The sequence below is a fragment of the Strongylocentrotus purpuratus genome, unplaced genomic scaffold (assembly GCF_000002235.5).
Source record: "Strongylocentrotus purpuratus isolate Spur 01 unplaced genomic scaffold, Spur_5.0 spur5_scaffold_2, whole genome shotgun sequence".
NCBI classification, from domain to species: Eukaryota; Metazoa; Echinodermata; class Echinoidea; order Camarodonta; family Strongylocentrotidae; genus Strongylocentrotus; species Strongylocentrotus purpuratus.
Window position 1 is genome coordinate 17,307,313 of NW_022145605.1, and position 23,239 is coordinate 17,330,551.

Sequence of the window (23,239 nt, forward strand, 5' to 3'; positions counted from 1 at the left end):
TCACACGTTTGATCATGAGAGACTTGTAGAGACTAGAGAGAGATGGGAGTGAGACAGAGAGAGAGACAGAGAAGCATCTTTGGTTGCTAGCACCGATGCCGTGGTTGTCTCAGGTCGCCCGATGACCCGCTCCTCAAGTATTCTGTAACTGTTGATTGATGCCGGCCTCCCGAGGTCATCGTATAAGAAAGCAGAAAGTCATTTCGCTCACTTGGGGGCTGCTCCGCCATGGAGCTGAGCAGCACGAGTCTCTAAACAACACCTAAGGTTTCAGGAGGGAGAGAGGAAAAGGAAGAGAGAGAGTGAAAGAGAATAAAAAAGCAAGAGGGGTGAAAGAGAGGGATATTCAAAGCATGAGACTTGATCTAAACAACACCTAGAAGTTTTAGCAGACAGAGGGAAAGAGAGAGAGAGAGCGATTAGGGAATACAAGGCAGAGACTATAGCTGCCTCGCTTGCGGAGAGAGAGAGCCGGAGAAAAGCAAGTGGGAGAGAAAGAGAGGGAGATTCAAAGCATTCATCACATGCACTGCCGTCACCGTCATCTCGTCGCAGCCAGCACGACTCGAGGCAGCGTGTGAATTAGCACAGAATAGAGCATTGGTGGGAACTCGAGCAGAAAGGGGGAGCAGAACGGTCCGGGGAATCGCAGAGCGACAGCTAGCCCTCGGAGCTGAGACAATAATACCCTGATTGATACATCGGCACGACCTATTCACGGCTCTCTCATTCAGTCTTTCGCTCAACCGAGCGCATTGTGTGCAATATCTTTCTCCTCTTTATTGGATCATCATCATGACAGTGTCACCGACATCTGATAAAGCATAGATAGTGGATTACAGATTAGCTATTCTCTTCATAATAGACCCATATTATTGAATCCTTGTACTTTATTATGAGATTTTTTCATTAGAGGAAGGGTTTTGTTATGACGTGTATACCGATGCTTCTTTCATTAGTGCAATCAGGTGGAGGGAGTTAGCACATTTCTCACGTACACCTTGCATCTTCTCTGACGTCGTCGACTGTGTCGAAGCTGATTGTTTCTGGAAAAATCATTTTCATGCAACATCCATGAGTTATGGAATTTGGAGAGACATGTGTATACATCTCTGACAGGAATTTATTTTAAGAGTGTCTCCGGGGAGCTCATATTATGTTTTGATCGCTGGAGTATTACTTGGATGTTTGTATTCATCGCTAAACTCTCCCGCTGGAATCATATTTTGGATTTATTCATATTTAACTTCATGTGTTTGTTCACATCTGATGAGTGATTTGGTGTCGCACTTCTGTTCATCTATTCATTCAAAGCTTATCTTCAACTTCCTTAACTTGTAATTTAATAAACCAGATAACACCAGCAGATTCCTGCATGAATTCTTTCCACGATGAATTTCTCTGATGCAATATGAGAGAATTTCCGTCCAGAATTCTACAAAGATGACCTGGAAATTTATTTAATTTGGGGTGATGGTACTCTTGAAGAAACTATCTTACAATAGTTGCCAATTTGCAATAGTTGCCAATGGTTTGTGATAGAGGATTTCTAGCGAGGAGGCCCCTGATACACAAGCATGATGAAATGGCAGCCAGCAAAAAAGGTAATATCTCACAAGTGAACTAAACCTCAAATAAGTTGCATTGATCGAAGAACAAAATGTCTCTAGCTGGCTCATGGTTATATTTACTGTTGAGAGCCAGCTAGAAAGGCATTAATCCTATATTACAGTATATCAGTGAATGTCCTTTTGATTCTCAAGAGGCTATATGAAAGCCAGACACAACGACCTTTGGCATCTCAATGATATCATCTGCAAATGGCCGTAAGGTTGTCAGCTAAATGTACATGAATTGGGGTCAACAATGATATTATAATTATCTGCAATTTATGTAGTGAATAACTATTTATAATCATAATTCTTTTAATTGACACTTCTTTCTTTTTTTTTCTTTTTTTGGGGGGGGGGGAGGGGGGGGGCAGCTGCTTAAAGACTTAAGAATTCATGTTTTATTCAACTAATTGTAAGTTGGTGGTAAACTAGTAGCTGTACAAAGCAATGGTATTACTTTCCATATGCTCGTAACTCAAGTGTTACAATTCCAATTTAGTTCCCTCAAATTCACCATCCATTGTATTGCTACACTAATTAGAGCCAACCACATGCGATATTTACATGTAAGCTGTAAAGGGACGCCAAAACAGTGCTCTCCACTCATGTTAGCGGGTATCGTGTTCTATTTCCAATTGACTTTTCTCTAAATTTGGAAACTTGTTTGTAGTAGTAGTAGCAGTGCTTGATGGTGTTCACGACACCAATAATGAGTACCTACTCACTTCAAGTCTTCATGTCCGGTTTGTAATTCATACATGATCAATCAACACTCAAAAAACGTGTGTGTCTTGCTGGTCATTCCACTCCCCTCTCTCTCCTTCTATCCAGGTCTCTCTCTCCCTCTCTCCCTCTCCCTCTCCCTCTCAATCTTTCTCTCTCTCTCTTTCTCTCTCTCTCTCTCTCTCTCTCTCTTTCTTTCTCTGTGTCTGTCTGTTTTTTCTTTCTCTCTCTCTCTCTTTTTTTCTCTGTGTCTGTCTCACTTTCTCTGTCTCTCTTACTCTTTCTCTGTCTCTCTGTCTCTCTCTCTCTCTTTCTTTCTTTCTCTGTGTCTGTCTGTCTCTTTCTTTCTCTCTCTCTTTCTTTCTCTGTGTCTGTCTCACTTTCTCTGTCTCTCTTTCTCTTTCTCTGTCTCTCTGTCTCTCTGTCTCTCTCTTTCTTTCTTTCTCTGTGTCTGTCTGTCTCTTTCTCTCTCTCTTTCTTTCTCTGTGTCTGTCTCACTTTCTCTGTCTCTCTTTCTATTTCTCTGTCTCTCTCTCTGTCTCTCTGTCTCCCTGTCTCTCTGTGTGTGTGTGTGTGTCTCTCTCTCTCTCTATCTCTCTGTGTCTTAAACACAAAGATTATTCTAAGTTATTTAAAGGTGAATGAGATCGTCGTGTCAACACTAAATCATCTGTTTTGAGCCAGAAGGGCATGAACTCTTGTATTTAATAACACAGTGTTAATGCTCTTGTAGCTGTAAAAGACAAAATATTACCTGCCAAAATCATACTGTAAAAATTAACTCTATTGAACCAATGGATGAAACCCAAGTTCCTTTGGCTAACCCGTTCAGCAATCCCTTTACTTACATTCATCTTAGTCAGGTCACTCAGTCGATTTGCCATGTAATGATTCGTGTCAAACAGAAATTGTTCCAAATCTGCCAAACAACAATACCTCACAAAATGATCGGCATTAGAAGTCTCTTTCAGTCCCTGAAAAATTTGAGAAAAAAAGGTAGCCGTACTGGGGGCCTTGTGTTCATTATATGCCTATCCCGTGTGCAGGTTTAATTGCTTTTGAACGCGATATAAGCAGGTTCTTGGTGGCGAAAAACGATAATTTTACTTCACCTGTGTGGAATTGAGAATGCACACCTGAGCTTTCAGGGCTTCCACCTGTAATTACCGTCTATTCAGTGAAAATACCTCCCTGATCATGGGTACAAGCATGGTAATAATGAGTTTTATTGAGAGGTAAAAAGGCATGAGATTGTATCAGTATTTAATTTGGCAATTACTATAAGGGAATCCTGTCTAGGGGATATTCTGTAATCTATTCATAATTATCAATTTAACAACAAAACACTTTTCACACTGAAGTCGGTTGATGACCGTACATCCATTCGGTCATGTCTCTCCACCGGTACTCGCCCTCTTCAACCCCCCCCCCCCCCAAAAAAAAAAATAATAAGGGTGGAGAGAAAAGTCACACTAAAAATATTACGCTCCATAAATTGACCTCTCATATATGTTGCATTGAGCATTGATGATAGTCTCCCGATTCTTATCACTGCGATATTCCTGGTTGCATCTTGATAATGGTTTAGGCAACTTATTTTTTCCTTCATAAGGCTTTATCTCAAAAAGTCAGGCAATGCATTTCTTAGACGTATAATCATGATACCAAATGCTACGCAGAAAGTCTCTTTATTGCAAGTAATACATTTAGTATTGAACGTTGGCTTCCGTTTCAAAGCCGATAGAAACCAAAGCTATCTCTTATCATTCTTATAGTTGGAAAAAAATCTTGAGTTACAGTCTTTGGAAATTGACGAAAAGTCGTAGGGAATTGGAATCTCTCCGAGGTGTTGCCAACTTGGCCATTCAATCTCAATTAAGGAGCGCTTACCTACGCGAGGCGTTCTTACTATAGGAAATCCTAAACTCTGTAATTTATTTGCGCTGGGAGCATCAAATGTGTTGAGTTACTCAGAGAGCAGTACTTGTTGAAAGGGCCCTTAAAAAATGTAGAAGGGATAGCAACATTTTACAGTACCGGGATGTGAGAAAAATTCTTGTTTAAATTTAAAGGTAAAGACCAGTATTGGAAACGCCCCAATTTCAAAAAAATAAATGGAAGCTCTCATTACCAATCATGTGAAAGAATATGTTTTGACTAATACATGATGATAAAAAATTTGCAGGGAAACCGCCTACTAATTCATATATTTGGTCTGTGAGAGATATAGGGTAGTCCCATATACATATTTCTGTGTATAGTGCTTGTAACTTTACGAAGAATGGGCCAAATTTCTTATCATTTTGATGATTCCAGAACCTTGCAGATGCTAGATGCTAGATGATCAACCTTTTCTGATCGATTCCACAACGTTTCTTTCACAATGCAATCGCATGACCATAACTGGTCTTTACCTTTAAATATGTTATTTGGATTTGGTAGTAGGATTATTAATGAAAAAGAGAAGAAATCATCAGTTTGGAGCTAGAAGGGTGTTAACTCATATAAACTTTAAAACAGAGTTTAAGTTCTTCTGGCTCTGAACTCTGAACAGATGTTACGGAGATTGGATGGTGAAGGGGAAATATTGACCCCCCCCCCCTCCCCCCCCAAAAAAAAATATATATTAAAAAAATTAAAAAAATAATAATAATACTTTGCAATAGGATTTTTAACTGAAAGAGCAAAAGAGAATAAAGATGGGTGGGTAAAAAGAACTAGAACCTGCAACAAGGACAAGAAGGGATTTTTTTTTTGAGGGAAAGGGTTAGGTTGAATAGCAAGTCTTTGCTGTCACATTTTTCATAGGAAGTTTTGTTGTAAGATAGAGAGAAAGGAAGATAGCCATGCAATTTGACATGAAATGAACTGTCAGAAGGACCCCATTTTAAATTTCTATTAACTTGACTTTTTTTGTAGTTTGCCCATATTGGGTTACTTCAGTGTTAGACTTAATACGAGGCACTCAATTTATACGACGGAAATAGTGTGGTGAACATATCATCAATATTTCATGACATGAATTTACAATTTAATAAAAAGCACTTGAACATGACAATTAGGGTGCAGATGCAGTCCCGAAATTGAATTTTATTAGTCATCGGGACTGGAAATCAATTTCGTCTAACCAAGCCAGAATATCTCAATTTGGTAAAAATATAATTATGTCCTGAAATGGGGAAAAGAAAGGGAAGATATTTTGTGGCAAAACCCGTGAACATCTGTTAATATCAAAAGCAACATGGATCAATCGTAATTGAATTCTTTTTACTTTTTAATTGACATTAGGTACATGTATGTAATGAAATAACATTTTATTAATTGAGCGATCCCTTTGCTAATGAGATTATGCTGTTTTATTTTGTTTGCTGTGCAATTGATTCAGACAGCTTATTAATGGACAGTTACAAATTTCGATGTGCCCTGAAACACTGGCCTACATGAGCAAATTATATATTGAAAGTCTACCATGTACTGCATTTTATTGATCTATTATACAGAAAACTAGGTCAGAATTATTACCTAAAAGCACTATCCCTACATATATGTACATTGTATTAAATGAGCATCTATGACAAGTGCTGAATACTTTAAAAGATTGATATGATTGTCAATGTCTCTTTCCTACACCACAATAACCACCATCACCAGCACAATGCAATTTCACTGCTCTGATATTTGTAGTAGATGTCTGTGAGGATAATCCTTCGCACCTCTGTCGTCTACAAATTAACTCCTTCTGGCGTCTTCTCCCAAGCTCGACGATTAAACAACATCACATTATTCTTTTATCCTTTCAATAAATGTATACCAGATAGATTTCAGTTTTGACTCCTCTCCCTACACAGTAATACTCTTGTTGGCGTCTTCTTGCTGGCACTCATGCAGTGATTGTAGAACTTCACAATGTTCTTTTTTATTTCAATCAATACCGGATGGCATTCAAGTTTGACATGTAGCACATCTATAGAGGTCATCATTTATAGCGTCATCGTAAAAGCCTGATTGTGGATTCATTGATGAACTTGATACCCCCTGCTAAGGGGGGCGAAGAGTCCCCATCTGATAATCACAATACCCCCATAACACTTTTGTAGGCTTCCAGACTTCCCTGGGGGGCTTTCACACTATCCCATTCTTATTTTAAGATCGATTTTCAAAGATTAAATCATTAAATGATATCGTTAAACATTTGGACATTGTGCTGAAAGAAGTTTTAATTGTTTATTGATTTGTCTGAGAATGTATTGAAGGAATAAACATCTCTGAAATTTACAAAGAAAACTGTCACAAAAATATCTTGATAGAAAAGGTGAGAATTCTATTTGTACCATAGTATGAATGACCCTGTAAATTGCTGATATCATGATAACAATGAGTACATTCAAAGAAGTCCTCTCAATTTTTGCCTCCCATTTAATCTTGCTTTCCTTCACCTTTTATGGATAGATGTTTTTCACCATGTATTTCAAAAGTTGATTAGTACTTTTAACCGTGAAGAAATCAGCATGAAGAAAGAAAAAAAAAAAAAATTTGCACTTGTTGAAATAAGTTTCATAATGTGTAACATATTGAAAATAAATTTAGGTCATTTATCACTGATTCACCTGTCATTTGACTTGATTACATTTTTTATTTTTTTTATTAGCAATAAGTAGGGCGAAAAAGAAATAGATCTATATTAGAGTGAAAGTACCATCTATCATTTAACTTGTATTTTTTTATGGCTAAAATATAGGCAAGTCAAATTAGGTCAAATACTAACAATTTCCCTGTCTTTTATGACCTGATCGTCATAGCTGGGGTAATTCGTGATCAATAAAAAGGCTAGATAAAAAATAGATTTACGATCGTGTAAATGCACCACTAATAACCTTGCGCAGCTCATCATCTACGACTCTGACTTTCCATTATGGATTCCGTGATTTTCAGTCAACGCCCTGGCACGATTCTAACAAAGATCAACCCTACGCCGAACGTGACTTATCGATTATTATAACGCTATGTACATCCATTATCCCTTTTTTTGTATTGTTTTGCTTTGTTTACATCTGCACCTGCTTGTAAGGTGACAACGTTGGAGAATGGAGATTAGAATGTACATGCGAAGAGCTTGAGTGCATTAGTTTTCTTTTATAGTGATAATGCTCTTTTGACTCACAGCTAAAGAAAAATTACCAGAACATCATACATGATGATTTGATGTCTCTTATCAATGTGCATTCATGATTTTCCCACGCTTAGTCATTTAAGAAAAAAAAAAATCATTTAATGGCTAATGTACCCTGCCCCACAATCTTACCATGAATGCATGTTGTAAGTTTTTATGAAAAGACATGATCACAGAGAAAAATATTTAAAAATCTACCTAATTATCAATAGCCTTGTCAATCACCGAACTTAAAACGTTCAAACATTACAGTGATGAAAATTGTATACCATTATCTCCAAATTAATACATGATATAAAAGACTATTATTATTATATCATAATCTAAAGCATGGAGTTGCCCTTTGTGTCCTACAAACTTTTTGTTCTAGTTTTTCCTAGAGCTACTGTCTTTAATATTCGAGGGATTAAGATGGACAGGTTCTGTGATGATGGGATGGTCATACATGGTCATCTGAGTGATAGCGTGATAAAATATTTGTGGTCATCTCTTAAGCCCCAGTCCCATATAAAGCCGGACCAGCACGGACGAGCACGGACCACTCCGGACCATCCCGGACCATGGTCTGGGGTGATCCGGGATGGTCCGGGATGTTTTGTTCAAAAAAGTGTGATGCTTTTAAGCTACAGTCCCATATACGTCCCGGACCGTCCCGGACCATCCCGGACCCCATCCGGGGTGATCCGGGATTCGGTCCGTGTTGACACCGTGTTGGCACTGGGGTGGTCCTGGATGGTCCTGGATGGTCCTGGATGGTCCTGGATGGTCCTGGGCGGTCAATAACTCACTCCCGGACTGCCACGGATCAACACGGACCGCCCCGGTGCCACTACGGATGACCCCGGACCCAGCACGGTGGCTACACGGATCACCCCAGATCAAACTATTGTCCCGGACCGTCCCGGACCATCCCGGCAGTTTTTGACCGTCAAAAACATCCGGGGTCGACTCCCGGACCGCCCAGGACCATCCAGGACCATCCAGGACCATCCAGGACCATCCAGGACCACCCCGGTGCCAACACGGTGTCAACACGGACCGAATCCCGGATCACCCCGGATGGGGTCCGGGATGGTCCGGGACGGTCCGGGACGTATATGGGACTGTAGCTTTAGCTGGAGATTAAGTGCTCATCATATCATTTCTATCCTCTACCACACATACAATGGAACACTAAAAATATACAAAGTCAATGTCTTACACTCCTGGTAATTATGGTATGCACTGCGGTGGATAGCACACAATCTTGCTGATAATATGAAAAACAAAAAGGGTGTTGTTAAACATTCTATTTCTCCTCTGGTCAATTCAGTATAATAGACATGAAAGAACAGATGGTATGAGATAATACATAATACTTCTTGCTGCCTTGCTATACTTGAGAAATTTGAGTAATTTTCCCTATTCATAATCTAATATAGAAAATTCTTCTCACATTCTTTCATTATAAATCTTAATGGCCATAGAGATTATTGACCAAATATGGATGGATCCCCCCCCCCCCCCCCCCCCCTCTCCAAAAATGGACTCTGGACATCATGACACAAATGACACTGAGAATAGAAGGAGATATGACATATTGTCAGCTGAGAGTCAGAGGGGTGTTAACCCTCATCCTTTAACTCTCTGGACTGCCATTGTATTGTCTGTTTGGAGTCATAAGGGTGTTAAATCTTATTCTTTTAGACACAGTTAATAGTCTTCTGGCTCTCAAAAACTTGAAATCATCTGTCTAGAGCCAGAATGGTGTTAACTGGGTGTTAAGTGTATGAGTTGACGCCTTTCTGGCTCAAAACAGGAAATATGCTCCAAAGTTTGAAAATGTAGAAGTAGACCAAAGCAGTCTTTTACATGTTTTGTTAGTCAAACGATGTTAAAGGTCCATGTTCATACCAAACGGGAAACAGTTAGTATGGTGTTAATGCCCTTTTGTCTCTCATCCGACCAAATTGTAATCAGTGGTACAGTATGTGTGAGAGATGGGGCCTTATACTTGTAGCGAATCAGTCTACCGGGAATTAGATTAAACAAGACAGGGGCTCAATTTACTTGCAATTCGATTCCATTAAGCAGAAGCTGTCCCGACAGTCTCTTTCGATTTTAGGTCAATGTCTCGTCTAGATTATTCAATCTTAGAAGATGGACGACTGCTGCGATAAGATACGGAAAATAATTAAAGACACTTCTTTTTCCTTCGAATTTAGGTCATTAGGCCTGTCTCCATCAGCCCGCAGTTGCAATTAGCACAATATTTGGTCTAGAAAAAAACCTGAGAAATTTGGTCTTGTTACCGAAATATGCCGCTATTTGGAAAATAGCTGGCTAATTTGCGCCTGTCCGAGCTAGTTTGTGATGCGCGTATCAATCTTTGAAGAGATGACGCCGTGATAAGAAAATGGAAAGTAATTCAACATGCTTGTGTGAAATGTGGAGTAATAATTCACAAACCTGAATTCAAAAGCCTTTTCTTTGAAGGTCAAGTATAACATTCAAAGATTTTGTTGCATTGTGCAATAGATTTTGAAGAACACAATTTAGCAAGTAATGCACAAGATGTAAATTAATGTTATTAACTATCTTTATGCCATATACAAGTGGAATACTGTTCATTGGAATTAGTGTGAAGAATAGGTTGAAAGTTTCATAATAATGGTGCATAATAAGGATTAACTTCATCTACTTTTGTCTTTTCTATGCAAATGAGATTTTGATATGAAATTATGAACAATAATTCAAACAAAATAATCTCTCCTGGATGTTTTGTTTATCTTTTTATCATTTTTAATGTACAATTTAAATGGCCTTGTGAATCATTTGATAGTGTTCCCATGATTTCCTAGTGAAATCTTAAGATGCAAGATATCTTTTTCACGAGCCTACTATCACAATGGAAGGTCGTAAATTGTATCTGTTGCTATGCCAACACCTTGCCAATAATTATCTCATGACGTGCTTTGTAAAGTTAACTCCCAGATAGCATCACTCATTATTCCTATACTCTTAAATTATAATTTTCTTCCATTTTTTTTCTCAAAGAGAATTATAGCCAGAGTATGGCCTTGCAGTTGCCTTGGTAATGGCATGTTGTACTATGTTGTAATTTGTAAATTAAGCTTTAATGACACATCATGTTGGCAGAAATATGTTTGGCCTTTGTTATCTAACATTTTGTTATTTTTATGCAGGGTAATTATTAAAAGGGCTTAACTCCGCAGTACTTTGAGTGTTACAGCAATGCCTTCAAAATTACATGCCAGAGAGTTTTGGAGATGAATCTTTTTCATTAAAAAATCATGTAGCACTACATCAAGAAAAAATAAAAGCATTTTTAGCATTGTATGGTCACATGCTATTATTTTCAGGGCATGCCTGATTGTCAGGTTATCCTACGAATACTCCTATTAACATTTCCTGCATCAGCATCTGAAATCATAATTCTCTTCTTTCGATATCCAAGCCTATTATATCAGGGTGTTGCCCTACAGTGTCTTGGTCATCACCCTAATATCAGCCTTGTCCTGCATGGTGCTGAAGAGCATCCCAAAATGTGTGACATAGGTTACCTCAAACCTGTTAATTCAAGACACGTTGAACTATACCATCTAAACCTGTGATTTCTTCCTTTTTCTTTCATTTTCCAGGCCTATTATCGTCAGGGTGTGGCCCTGCAGTGTCTTGGTCGCCATGCCGATGCGTTGGCTGCATTTTCCTCCGGTCTGGCCCAGGATCCCAAGAGTCTTCAGCTCCTGGCTGGTCTTGTGGAAGCGGCTGTCAAGTCACCACTCAAAGGTAACAATTTGTTTATCTTGCGTGTTGCATCTTAAAGGCATTGTTTGACAATGTTAAATCTCAGATGCACGACTCTACGTGTTATCAGTGTCTGTGATATAATGTAATATTGAAGCTCTAAAATATTGCATTTCAAAATGATCATGAAGTGCCTCAAAAAAGTGTTGAGTGACCGGTTTTACCATACTCATTTTCCATAATAGACTCTAGTGTTATGAAAACCGTTAGGAAAACTTTTTTTGAAATTTCGATTTCCAATCATAGATATCTTGATAATCAGACAGGCGATCGGCTTGTAAAAGTCATGTGATCCCAGACTGACCTCAAGGTTTATAATTATTGCAGCATGAGCTTAATCCAGGATATTGTTTCAGAATCTGAGACAAAGATACCCAATCTCTTTAATTAGTTCTCTTTAAGTACCACTTATTTTTACCTGTTTATTGAAGTAGAAGAATTTCTGTTCTATCGGTCTGTCTTTGAATGTGAGATAAAAGGCTTTCCAGGAATCCTAAAAGGAAATGATGATATTTTAGTATTGAAAGAGGGTGCATTTAAGAAGTTAGTGGTAATTCTTGTTATTGTTTTCAAAAGATGTCAAAGGTTTTGTTTACAAATATAGATTGCTAACATATACTCACTAATCATTTGGTTTTCTTAAACTAGAGTTACCAATCCAAGTTTCATTATTAACCTTTTGGTACCACAAAGTGACAACTTAAGTCATCTTTGAGAAGAAAAAAATTGTCTGTATGTGTATGTATGTGTGTGTAAATAAATCAGCTACATCAAAAGTAACTGAGAAAGAAAAATGTGCTGCATGATTAAAAATGTAGTTCCTCTGTAGTCAATTAAAAACGAAACTAATATAACTAACTAAATAGTACAGGAACATTTCCGCAATCATTATTGCCTAGAGGTCATGTGACACATAAATGACCACATGATACCGACCGAGGTCTTGGACCAAATTCACACCTGGTCCAGGTTGCATACAATGATCCAGACAGATGGAGGTACCGGTATAACATATCCAATAATGTAAGGCAATCCTTTAGCTAAATGCAAAAGGTTTTGGTTCATTTTGAAATGTTCTGTCCAACTATAGGTAGTTTAATGATGGGCCTGTCCGACTGGAATGAGAGAATGTTGGAGATAGAGAAAGAAAGATAGAGTGAGGGATTGAGATAATTAACAACAGATATAAATTGTAGTAAGAAGACATTAGAGAGAGAGAGAGAGGGGGGGGGGGTTGTAAGGGACAAAGAGATTAATAAGGGAGGGGAAAAGAAACTATAAGAAGCAAATACATTTATGTAGAGAAAGAGGGATATTTTAATCAAATAAGAAAAAAATTCAGGAAGAAAATTGACGGAAATGAAAGGTTAAGCTGTCAAAGGAATGATTGAAAGGGTGGAGGATAATAAAAAAAGAGAAATTTCAGAGAGAACGGGAAGGATAGTTAAAGGTAGATGAAGAGCCAGAAAAGGGGGAGAGGCAGGATTTAAAAATAAAAATTGTGAAGCTGAGCAGAAAGTGAAGAAATTATAAAAACCCAGACAGCACCATCATAGATGAAGAAATCACACACAAACATAAGGCAGATGGCACAGTGAAAGTGGAAATAAGCATGAAATACAAGCACAAAGGGGAGAGGATGTTCCAGATACAAGAATGTATTCATCATGAATGCACATTTGATGGATTAGGTTAATGTATGCCTCCAGGTAATGTCAACATGAAATGGAGTGGAAATTGCCCGTGATCAATGTGCTCCCACCTCTCTCCATCTTCCCATGTCCTTTCTCCTTGTCTTGGCTCTTCATTTTCTTTGCTACCTCTTTATAAGCCTTCACATGAATTCTATTTTTAATAATTTGCTGTGCGTCTGTCTATAATTCTGTTTGGATTTCATATTGAAGACTGCACCACTCAGAAACATTACTGGCACTTATTGTTGGTTTTTCAGAGCCAGAAGGGTATTAACTCTGTATTAAAGTATATGAGTTGATGCCCTTATGGTTCCAAACAGATGATATCGTCTGCTGAGAGTCAGTAAGGCATTAGCTGTGTGCAAATGACATGATTGCCCTTCTTGTGCTCAGCTGACATTATTTCGGCTTCTCGAGCCAACTGAATTGAACAAAAAAAATTGCATGCAAGAGTTTGGGACAATAACATATTCATTTTTATGATAATTACACCTTGAAGAAAAAGAGCAGATGGTTTTTCTTTTTAGATTATTGAAGCCATTGCTCATATAGCACAAGACAAAGGTGTCAGATGAGGGATTTTCCCTTTCTCCCTAATCCCTTGAAGGAAAGCCACAAAGAATTAGGAAAAAAACAGAAGGAAAAAAAAATGGACAGGATATTTTTTAATAGTAACAATTAGGATTTATTTTATATATTTTTTATATCTTATGAATTACATGTAAGGTCACCAATTTGTATGGACGCAGCGAGGCTATGTAGGAATCTGTCACTATCATATTCAGTTGAATGGAACCACTCACAAAAAAAAAATGAATTGGATATGGATGAAGACATATACACCCAAAAGTCAAAATGAGATATTCAAGAATCAAGTGGTTTAGGATTCTATAGAGCATTCGGGGGGTGGGGGGGGGGGGGGTGAGATCTTATATCAAGGCCCATAAGGCTGGTTCAACTCAGAGTAAACTTGTACAATTGTGTGAGTGTGTGTGTGTGTGTGTGAGAGAGAGAGAGAGAGAGCATTGACTACTCTAGTCACAAGTTGCCTTTCTCATTATCTAGTGAGTAGTGTGTTATTCAAACATACAATATCTCTTTACTGAAACAAACACGAAACTGATAAGTTTGAATACATTATATAGCGGCATGAAACCCCAAATATGTAGCACAACATACTTCATTGACAATGATCATTTTTTTAAACAATACATAAATCTACAGACATTCAAGAAATGATCTGGATGTATGCCATGGTAAAGTCTGTTCTCTCACTCTCAGTGGCGATTCGATTCGTCATTACAACTCTCGCCACTCTTAATAATAATAACAGTGTCGCAAGCAATCAAATTATTTGTTGATCTGTCCCCAAGCTAGCGGAATGATTGGGTAAATCTACGCGTAAGGTGATCCGTGCTGCGGAAACGGAATAGTGTCAGTTGCCAAGCACTGCAACTTACACAAACAATATCCAAGGCATGTGAGCCCTACTTACTACATGTCTACATGGTCTTGAAAATATATTATTTTCCTTTACATAATGCATTTTCCATTTGTAGGAAGAAAAGTAGCAATTAAATTTGGCATTGGGTATGTATTGTGTTATTGTACTGATAGAAATTGCCCTTTTTTGTGTGTGTCTGTGTGTGCGTTTTTTAAATTTTATGGTACTTGTACTTTCACTGAAAATCTATGTCATCGACAGAATTCATACAAAAGCCATAGATGACTGTTTACCAAATATATTGATAATGATAATAAGAGGCAGATAACTTTATAAGGCGAGCATATTCATTAGGGAATTAAGAACAATAAAATTGTTTCTAACTAGTGTAGATTAATGGTTATAGATCATTATCAAATGGATGAATTTTAAGGCAAGCCATTAGTTGATGAATCAATCATTCCTGTAAACAATCATTCCTGTAAACAATAAGAAAATCAGAATAATATGATATAAATAATATAAATCTGTGCTAGGTGATTCTATTGCAGGGCTAGATGGGTATTAGAACAATGAAAATGGTTTAAAGAAGAAACATCACAAAACAAGACAAACATAAATATAGATTGCTAATCAAGAATATTATTATGATTTTGTACCTCATGCTGGAAAGAAACTTGTCCTTTAAATTCTGACGCCAGAAGACAATTTTGTTCTTCATGTCTTTCAAAATTCACAGTTCCAGTAGTTTGAGGCAGTTCGTTGAGTTTGAAATTTACGATGAACCTGTTTTTAATGCCTCCTCTGTACTCTACTGCTTATCATGTATCATTGATCGACAATGTAGAATTGCAAGCCCCTAAAGAGTCGAGCGAGTGAGCAAGGAAATTGCCATCTCCCAGACCCCCAAAGCAAGGTTCATGTGTTCAAATATTTATGACTTCATAGATGCACTCTAAAGGGGGGGGGGGGGGATATGATGGCTGAATTGTTTAATTCATGAGCGATCGGACATTTATGAAGTCGATTTATGGACTTTTGCTGCAAAAATGGAATGGGGAAGTGCGATTAAAACATCTCCAAATGTACATTGTGTGTTTGGAGCCAGAAGGGCTTTTATTCATATACTTTAACACACAGTTAACATCCTTGTGGCGCCAAACACATTGACATGCTGATCAAGATATGCTTGTCAACTGTCTAAAGAATTTTTCTTTTATTATTTGCTGTCTGGAGGTTGTTGTGTGCCAAGCAGTAGGGCATAAACAGATGCATGGCTAGTGGATGTACTTTACGAAATGTACATAACACGATCGTAAATGACTTGTGAGAAATCAACTTGAGGCGAAGTTCAATACCCTATTTTATCTCCCATAGAAACTGTGTTGGGATTACATAGTACATCGTTGTAATGTTCGCACTTGTCAGTAGATAATGGACAAAGCTACAACTAAGTAGCCTGGATATTTTGAAAGTCTTGGGGATTTTTTTATATTTGGAGTTTTTAAATATCATATTTACTACATCTACACCACACATTTCCATCCATGTATTGTCTTTGTGTCATCAAATATGTAAAGCTACGGTCACAAAGGTTCATAAGAACGATTATTTCGTACGAATCTCCCTGTTTTTCCATTGTCTGAAAAGCCTTCGTAGCAGCCCGTAACGGTATTTGTGACCGAGGCTTAAAACATTGTTTAGTCTTAAATACAGTAAAAACTGTCTGTAACTGTCTGTAAAGGCCACCTGTCTATAGTGGACATGTGTTTGTCACCCTTGAGAAAGAATTGTATGTTGTAGACCCTGTCTAGAAAGGCCACCTGTTGACAGTGGCCACTTTCTCTGTTTCTCCCGAGTGACCTTTATAGACAGGTTTGACTGTACTCTACTGTATTTTGTTACCATTTTATTAAAAAATTTAAAAATACAAAAAAAAATGCATTTGTACCCTTCTACTAAATGTATACTTAAATAATATACATGCTAATCCAGGCACGCTGGTCAACTCTTTGAATTTAGTTGTTTTGGTTTGCCAAAAAGAGGCATTCACTTCTTTCTTTAGTCCCACTGCATTTTCTCCCTGTGGCTCTCTCCCTGAACGAAAAGTGAAAACCACCAAAGTGAAATGAAATGAAAATCATAAAGTTACTTTTTTAGTTTTGTGGCTTTTCACGGGATTCAAGTGATTACCACAATTCATAGAATTTTTCTCCTGCTTTCCCTTGGGGGAAGAGAAAAGCTGGAGAATGAAAGGGTATCTGGCTTTTTCTTCTGATTGGATTGAAACTGCCTAGCCTGCAGGGGGCTGGCTCACCGCGATTTTAACCGACACGCAGAAAAAATATCTCTCAGCAACATTACGATTATCTTTATAATAACAATAACAATATAAAATGCTGTTTATTTTTCATTTTAAACATATTTAAATGTGAACAAATATGGGGGGGGGGCGGGGCGGGGGAGCTCACTATGATTTTACCGACAAGCAGAAAAAATATCTCTCGGCAACATTACGATTATCTTTATAATAACAATAACAATATGAAATGCTGTTTATTTTTCATTTTAAACATATTTAAATGTGAACAAATATGGGGGGGGGGCGGGGCGGGGGAGCTCACTATGATTTTACCGACAAGCAGAAAAAAAATATCTCTCGGCAACATTACGATTATATTCATAATACAATAACAATATGAAATGCTGTTTATTTTTCATTTTATATATTTCAATGTGAAGAAGTACGAATGACTCTTATGTTCAATATAAGATTTTTTTTAAACAACTTGCCTTAAAATTGTGTCCACATTTTGGTACAGTTTGCTTATATTTTGTAAGAGAACAAAAATACAAACCATGCCAACTTCTATTCCTACATTTGGTATAAATAAGCTGGTTATAAAGTCTTAATCTTTCTAAATATGCTGATTATCTATGTGAGTGACGTGCGATACAAGATTATTTCCATCAAAGTCCTATCGCTTGAGAAATGCTTGTTTCAAAACCCTAATTTCATATTCGTGAACTGGACACCTAAAACAAAGTCTGTATTCATTCTCATTCTTATTCTTATTTTTATTTGATTGTAACTCAATGTCCCTTTCCAACACAGTTGTGAGACTTCAATCTAACCCAATATCATTCTCCTTTTTCTCCACATCTAAATTCAGACAACTTCGAGCCGACCTACAAGCAGCTAGTCTCTATGAACCTGGATAAGAGTCCGTTTGTAATCATCTCCGTGATTGGTCAAGAGCTCCTAGCCGCCGGCTATCATGCATCCTCATTGGTCGTTCTGGAGTCTGCACTCAAGATAGGTAAGGTTGTTGTTGTTGTCTGTTTGTGATTGGGTGTTCATTCATTAAGAATATTTATGCCTTTAACTTGTTATGAATTTGTATGATAAGAGTGGTTAATGCTAAGGGAGTCTCGTTAAACTAAATACTAACTATTGTAAACGCTTTGGTCGGTTATGTTGAACTAGTAAAGCACTTTATAAGAAATGGATATTATTATTATTACACTGATGATAATTATGACAAATGTCATTATTGGAAAATGAGATTTCATTTATAAAAAGTACAGAGGGACCAAACCCTAGTACGTACATTTTCTTTCGAAAGTGATATAAATTGACATTTCAATTCACTTTTGTTCCATCTTGGGTATTTATTTTTAAAACTTTATGTAAAATTCAAGTACAGTCTTTGTTTTATAGCTGAAGCTTAGCAGCTACGGGGTGAGTGACAAAGAGGTGAATGTTGTAAATATCAAGGAGTTTTATATCAAGTTACTTTTTTTTTGTATGAAAGGAACAACTTGAGGGATATTTGTGTTAAAAATTGTAAAAGTGTGAGAGAGGAAGAGAGAGACAGACAGACAAGACAGAGACGGACAGAGAGAGAGAGAGAGACAGACAGACAGACAGAAAGTGTGAGAATAGAGCGATGGTGTATGAAAGATAGTGAGAGAAAAAAGTTCCTAATCAATTTATTCTCATTATCAGCTATCAGAGCATGTCAAATTCCATTAAAAACATTGTCTTACCTCACATACCATCTACTGTTAGAACCTAATGGCCCATTTATATTCAAATAATGCATGCCCTTGGCTTACTCCATATTATTTCATTATTACAAAATTTTCTCTAATTTTTTACCAATCTACTAGAAGGCAGGTATATATCCACACTATTTTTTTCTCCCAGGGGCTCCGGGTTTATATATTGGGCCAAATTTAATCTTTTTTTTGGGGGGGGGGAGGGGCATGTGTACAGGGAGCCTCTTGGGGATTCTAGATCTCATTCTGTGCTTTTTGATGGAGCAGATTTTTAATTTCTGTTTTGCTTTTGTTTTTGAGCAACCAATAATGAGATTATAAGAGAGGACAAATTCATATTACTTAATTTCAGTTTTTTAATATTAAAGGTAGTTGAATGCTGAATCTTCAAAATCTATTATTGCTCTCATAGTTTTGTAGGACTCGGGTTTTTAATAAGGTTAGTCTAAATGAGTTAATGTCCTTTTCATTCAGTAGTCAGATATATATTGTAAAGCAAATACATTTACATATACATGTATACCGGAACAACGTTACAGAAGCAGAATTTTGGAATAAGGATGGTAACGATGGTTACAAAAAAAAATGCACTTACAGACATGCCTGTATAACGTAGGCTTACATACTCGTAATTTGGTGATGATCAAATTTCTTTTTCGGGCTGTTAAGGACTTCATGATTTCCCTAGAGGTCTTATATTATTTCACAATACCTATGATTTACTGCTTATCATCTACTGTTATCATTAAATGAATTTCTATGTTTGGGATCGGGAGGGGGGTAGTTGGTAGTTAGTTGCTCTAAACAGTACGTGTACTCATTGTGGGGTCACGTTTCAGGTGATGAAAAATGGATACTTTTGCATGACTGTCAGCTAGGGACTATAAATCATAATTTTTTTTTTATGTGAAACAACCTTGATGTAATGAATGTTGTCCTCCATTACTAATTGGAATCATTTGTCAATTTCAGAAAATAATTGAAGTTCATCATTCTAAAGTGCCAAATTTACTTCCACAGCAGTTTAAACAAGGATTGATATATATGGCTATAACAGATAGTAATACATCAGAATGTTCTCAGTTTTATTAGATTATGGAATTTAAATTACACCCTCGTCCATTTCCATTGCCGGATCATTTCAATCACCTGCATGTTTGTGAATATTCAAGATGTCGGCCGCAGGTTTGCATCAGCATCACTATGGCGATGACCATCAGCATCACCATGACGATGACCATCAGAGTCATCCGATCCCACTCCTGACACCATTTTCTATCTCCTTCCTTCATGCATCATCACCTATAAGCCTTTGCTTTCACACCCAGCTAGACAGACAGGGTCCATCCATGCAAATAGGACTTCACCGAAGGACAGTGCATGTGAACTTGCTCGGATAAACTGGAGAGAGTGGCCTTTCGTCATCGTCTTTTCCTGCGTACATCCACCTATCTCTCTCTCTGTCTCTGCATCTGTCTGCCTCTCCCTCTCTTTCTCTATTAGTTTCTCTCTTTCTCTCTCTCTCTTTATTTTGTTGTTGTATTTACCGCTTGTCGGATGGGGCATCCGTACCAACACAAGTGCTGTTTTTCACAGGGGGGGGGGGGGGGTTGTCCTGTCTCTGTCTGTCTCTCTTTCTCACCTCATTTCTCTCATTCTCTTTCTCTTGTATCTATTTCTGCATCTCATTTTCTGCATTTCTCTCCCCTCTTGTTCTCTCCCCTCTTGTTCCCTCCCATCTCCCACTCTTTCTTCCTCTTCTTCATATTGCTTGTATTTAGTTCCCACTTCTTGTCCCTCTACATCTCTCTGTGTCTCTCTGTGTCTCTTTCCTAGTCTTCCTCTCCACTGTTTTGTATCTCTCTCCCTCTTTCAATCGCCTCTTCTATTTCTTTTTTCCTTGTTTCTCTCCGATTCTCTCTGTCTCCCTGCCCATCTGTCTGTCTGTTTGTCTCTGTCTGTCTGTTTGTCTCTCTCTCTGTCTGTCTCTCTCTCTCTGTCTGTCTGTCTGTCTGTCTTTCTCTCTGTCTCTCTTTCTGGATCTAGCTTTCTATTTCAGTATCTTAAACCTTGTATCCCTGAGAAGTTTATCCATCACACAAACCATCCATCATCTAGTCCACCTCATTAGACTGCTCTCGCTCTTTCAGTCTTGCGTGCCAAAGACTCATTTTGTACAATCTAATGCCCATAATTCAATCTTGTCAGATGGGTTGATGAGTCGTAAGAAAGTACATAAGTTGAGAAAATATCACATTCAATAAATAAAGGCTTCCCTGAAATATTGAGAATATATCACATTCAATTAATTAAGGCTGTTCTGAAGTATTGAGCATCATAAGTTCCATAAGTAGAAGATCTAGAATTGACTGGGAAATAAAGAGAAAAGGGGGGATTATAATTATGAGCATTTTTGCCTCTGATTTTCTGTTGTAAAATCAAATGAACAAAGGTAGTTAGTTAGTAAAGAAAAAGGGTTTTTTTTTTAAGGTTGAAAACTTGAGGAGTACCATTAGAGCACCAGCTTGAGATCTAAAGAAATAAATGAAAATGAATGTAAGTTGGAAAGTATAAATAGAAGTACGATCACTGGGAATTGAGGTAAATTAGTATGAGGAGAATGTGTGAGATCTTGGAGGGCTTGGAAAGGGAGAGGACTTAGAGAAAGAAGAAATAAATAAAAATGAAGGTAACTTGGAAAGTATAAATAGAAGTAAGATCACTGGGGATTGAAGTCAATTAGTATGAGAAGATCGTGTTAGATCTCGGAGGACTGGAAAAGGGAGAGGATTGAGAGGAAGAAGAAATAAATAAAAAAATTAGGTAAATATACATAGAAGCAGAAAGGAAAGAAAGGCATAGATAGTCTTGGTCTGAATTCCCAAAGAAAGATAAAAATGAGCTTTCCTCACCCTTGTATATTTATTTACATACGTTGTTTAGAAGCTAATCCCGTAGTGTTGTAGAGGCGTAATCAGGCCGTGAAGTGAATTCAGATGAAAGCTTGGCCCCGTGCTAATTAATTTGTCATAAGTGATCATATGGCTGAGGGCTAGCGGTGAGCATCAAAGCTCTATGCTGCGCAAGCATTCATACTTCAAGCTGTGCTGATTAACGGTTGAGATTAACTCATACACTACTGCCCAATCATACCATCACACACTAGATGCATGGGGATAATGAGTGAAAGTGAAATCCTAACAGGAGACAGAAATATCGAGCACCGTTGGAGCTGTAAAGGGGGGGGGGGGGGGCAATGAAAATTAGGCTGCATCGGAAAGTTATGAAATTTTCACAACTGAATCTACAAAAGCCAGCTGCCTTTAGTCTATATATTCTTATCCTGTTGTGTTTATTTATGACTGGAGCTATATTTGGATTGACACTGTATAGATGTAGGTCTTTGAAATAAAAGTTGGAAGGTGTAAAAATGGGGAGCACAGCTGAATAACACTTGAGTAACTTTATGGACTAAACGTATTCCAGAAATGGCTCTTGTCATAGGTTGCAAAGTTGGAAAAGCTCAAGAGTACTTTTTTTAACGAGGTGAATATTCAAAATGTGTACAGCATTGGGCTTAAAGTTGTAGAGTTCATTGTACTGTCTATTATCATGTATTATCATGAACAGTATACGGCTTAGAAACGGCTCTTAACATACAAAAATACTTGGAACACCATTGAAGCTAGCAGCTGTGTCTCCCCTTTGTACTTGATGCTCTACTTTGGAGATTGAAGTATTGGTGACTAATGAGCTTTAGGCTTGAAGATGAGGGTTCTAGGGTGGAGGAGAGACCTTTGAAGGGTAGGGAGGAAGGAGTGGATGGGACCGACAAGGGTGTTGAGGGTGTTTGGAAGACGAGGGAGAAGTTGGGAGGATGGAGGGGTGTGATTATAGTGTAGTTGAAGGGGGCAGAGAGAAACTGAGAGAGAGAGAAAGATAAAAAGAAAGAGGGAGAGAGAGAGAGAGAGAGAGAGAGAGAGAGAGCAAGGGGAGAGAATGAGAGAGAAAGAGAGAGGATGGAGGGGTGTGGTTATAAGTGTAGTTGAGAGTAGTTGGGGGACAGAAAGAGACTCTGAGAGAGAGAGAGAGAGCCAGAGATAGATAGAAAGAAAGAGGGAGAGAGAGACAGAGAGACAGAGAGACAGAGAGACAGAGAAGGGGAGAGAATGAGAGAGAGAGAGGGGGGGGGGGGGGGGGGGTGGGAAGAGATTTCAAGAGGAAGATTGGGAGGAAGAGGAAAGGGGATAAAGAAGTAGAAAAAGATGTGGATAGCAAGAGAGGTATAATCAACATCAGGAGACCGTATCGAAATAAGCTTGGAACAGAACAAATATCACTATATTTTGATGAATGATCAATTAATTAATTTCTTTATATAGCATCTTTTCCTGTCATTTTAGATCAAGTGGGCCAGTTTACCTTCAAAGAAGAAGTAATGAAATAGAATATCACTGAGTTTGAATATATACATATATACGCCTGTGCAAATCAAAATGTAACTACAAATATTTTGGATGCAATTACCACCACACATTTCTATAAATTCTTTGTCAACTTCTTTCCTCACTTTCAGGTTCAAGTAGTCTGAAGCTACGAGGCTCTGTCTTCTCGGCGTTGAGCAGTGCGCACTGGGGCCTCGGAAACACGGAGAAGGCTATCTCATACATGCACCAAGACCTGTCAGTCGCAAAATCACTCAGTAAGTTCACCTCGATTGATTCAT

The 23,239-nt window shown here is 37.9% G+C and overlaps 1 protein-coding gene across 1 annotated transcript in view; it reads left to right on the top strand.

The window, feature by feature from the left end:
• Window positions 1-1,407: 1,407 nt before the first annotated feature.
• The window catches only part of LOC574629 (tetratricopeptide repeat protein 28), a 42,558-nt gene continuing 20,726 nt past the window's right edge, over window positions 1,408-23,239 (top strand). Inside the window, exons 1-4 of the mRNA XM_030991841.1 lie at window positions 1,408-1,604; window positions 11,148-11,295; window positions 17,625-17,771; window positions 23,090-23,215. Coding sequence (XP_030847701.1) covers window positions 1,578-1,604; window positions 11,148-11,295; window positions 17,625-17,771; window positions 23,090-23,215 — 448 coding nt within the window. The 5' untranslated portion in view covers window positions 1,408-1,577. The remainder of the gene's footprint in view (window positions 1,605-11,147; window positions 11,296-17,624; window positions 17,772-23,089; window positions 23,216-23,239) is intronic.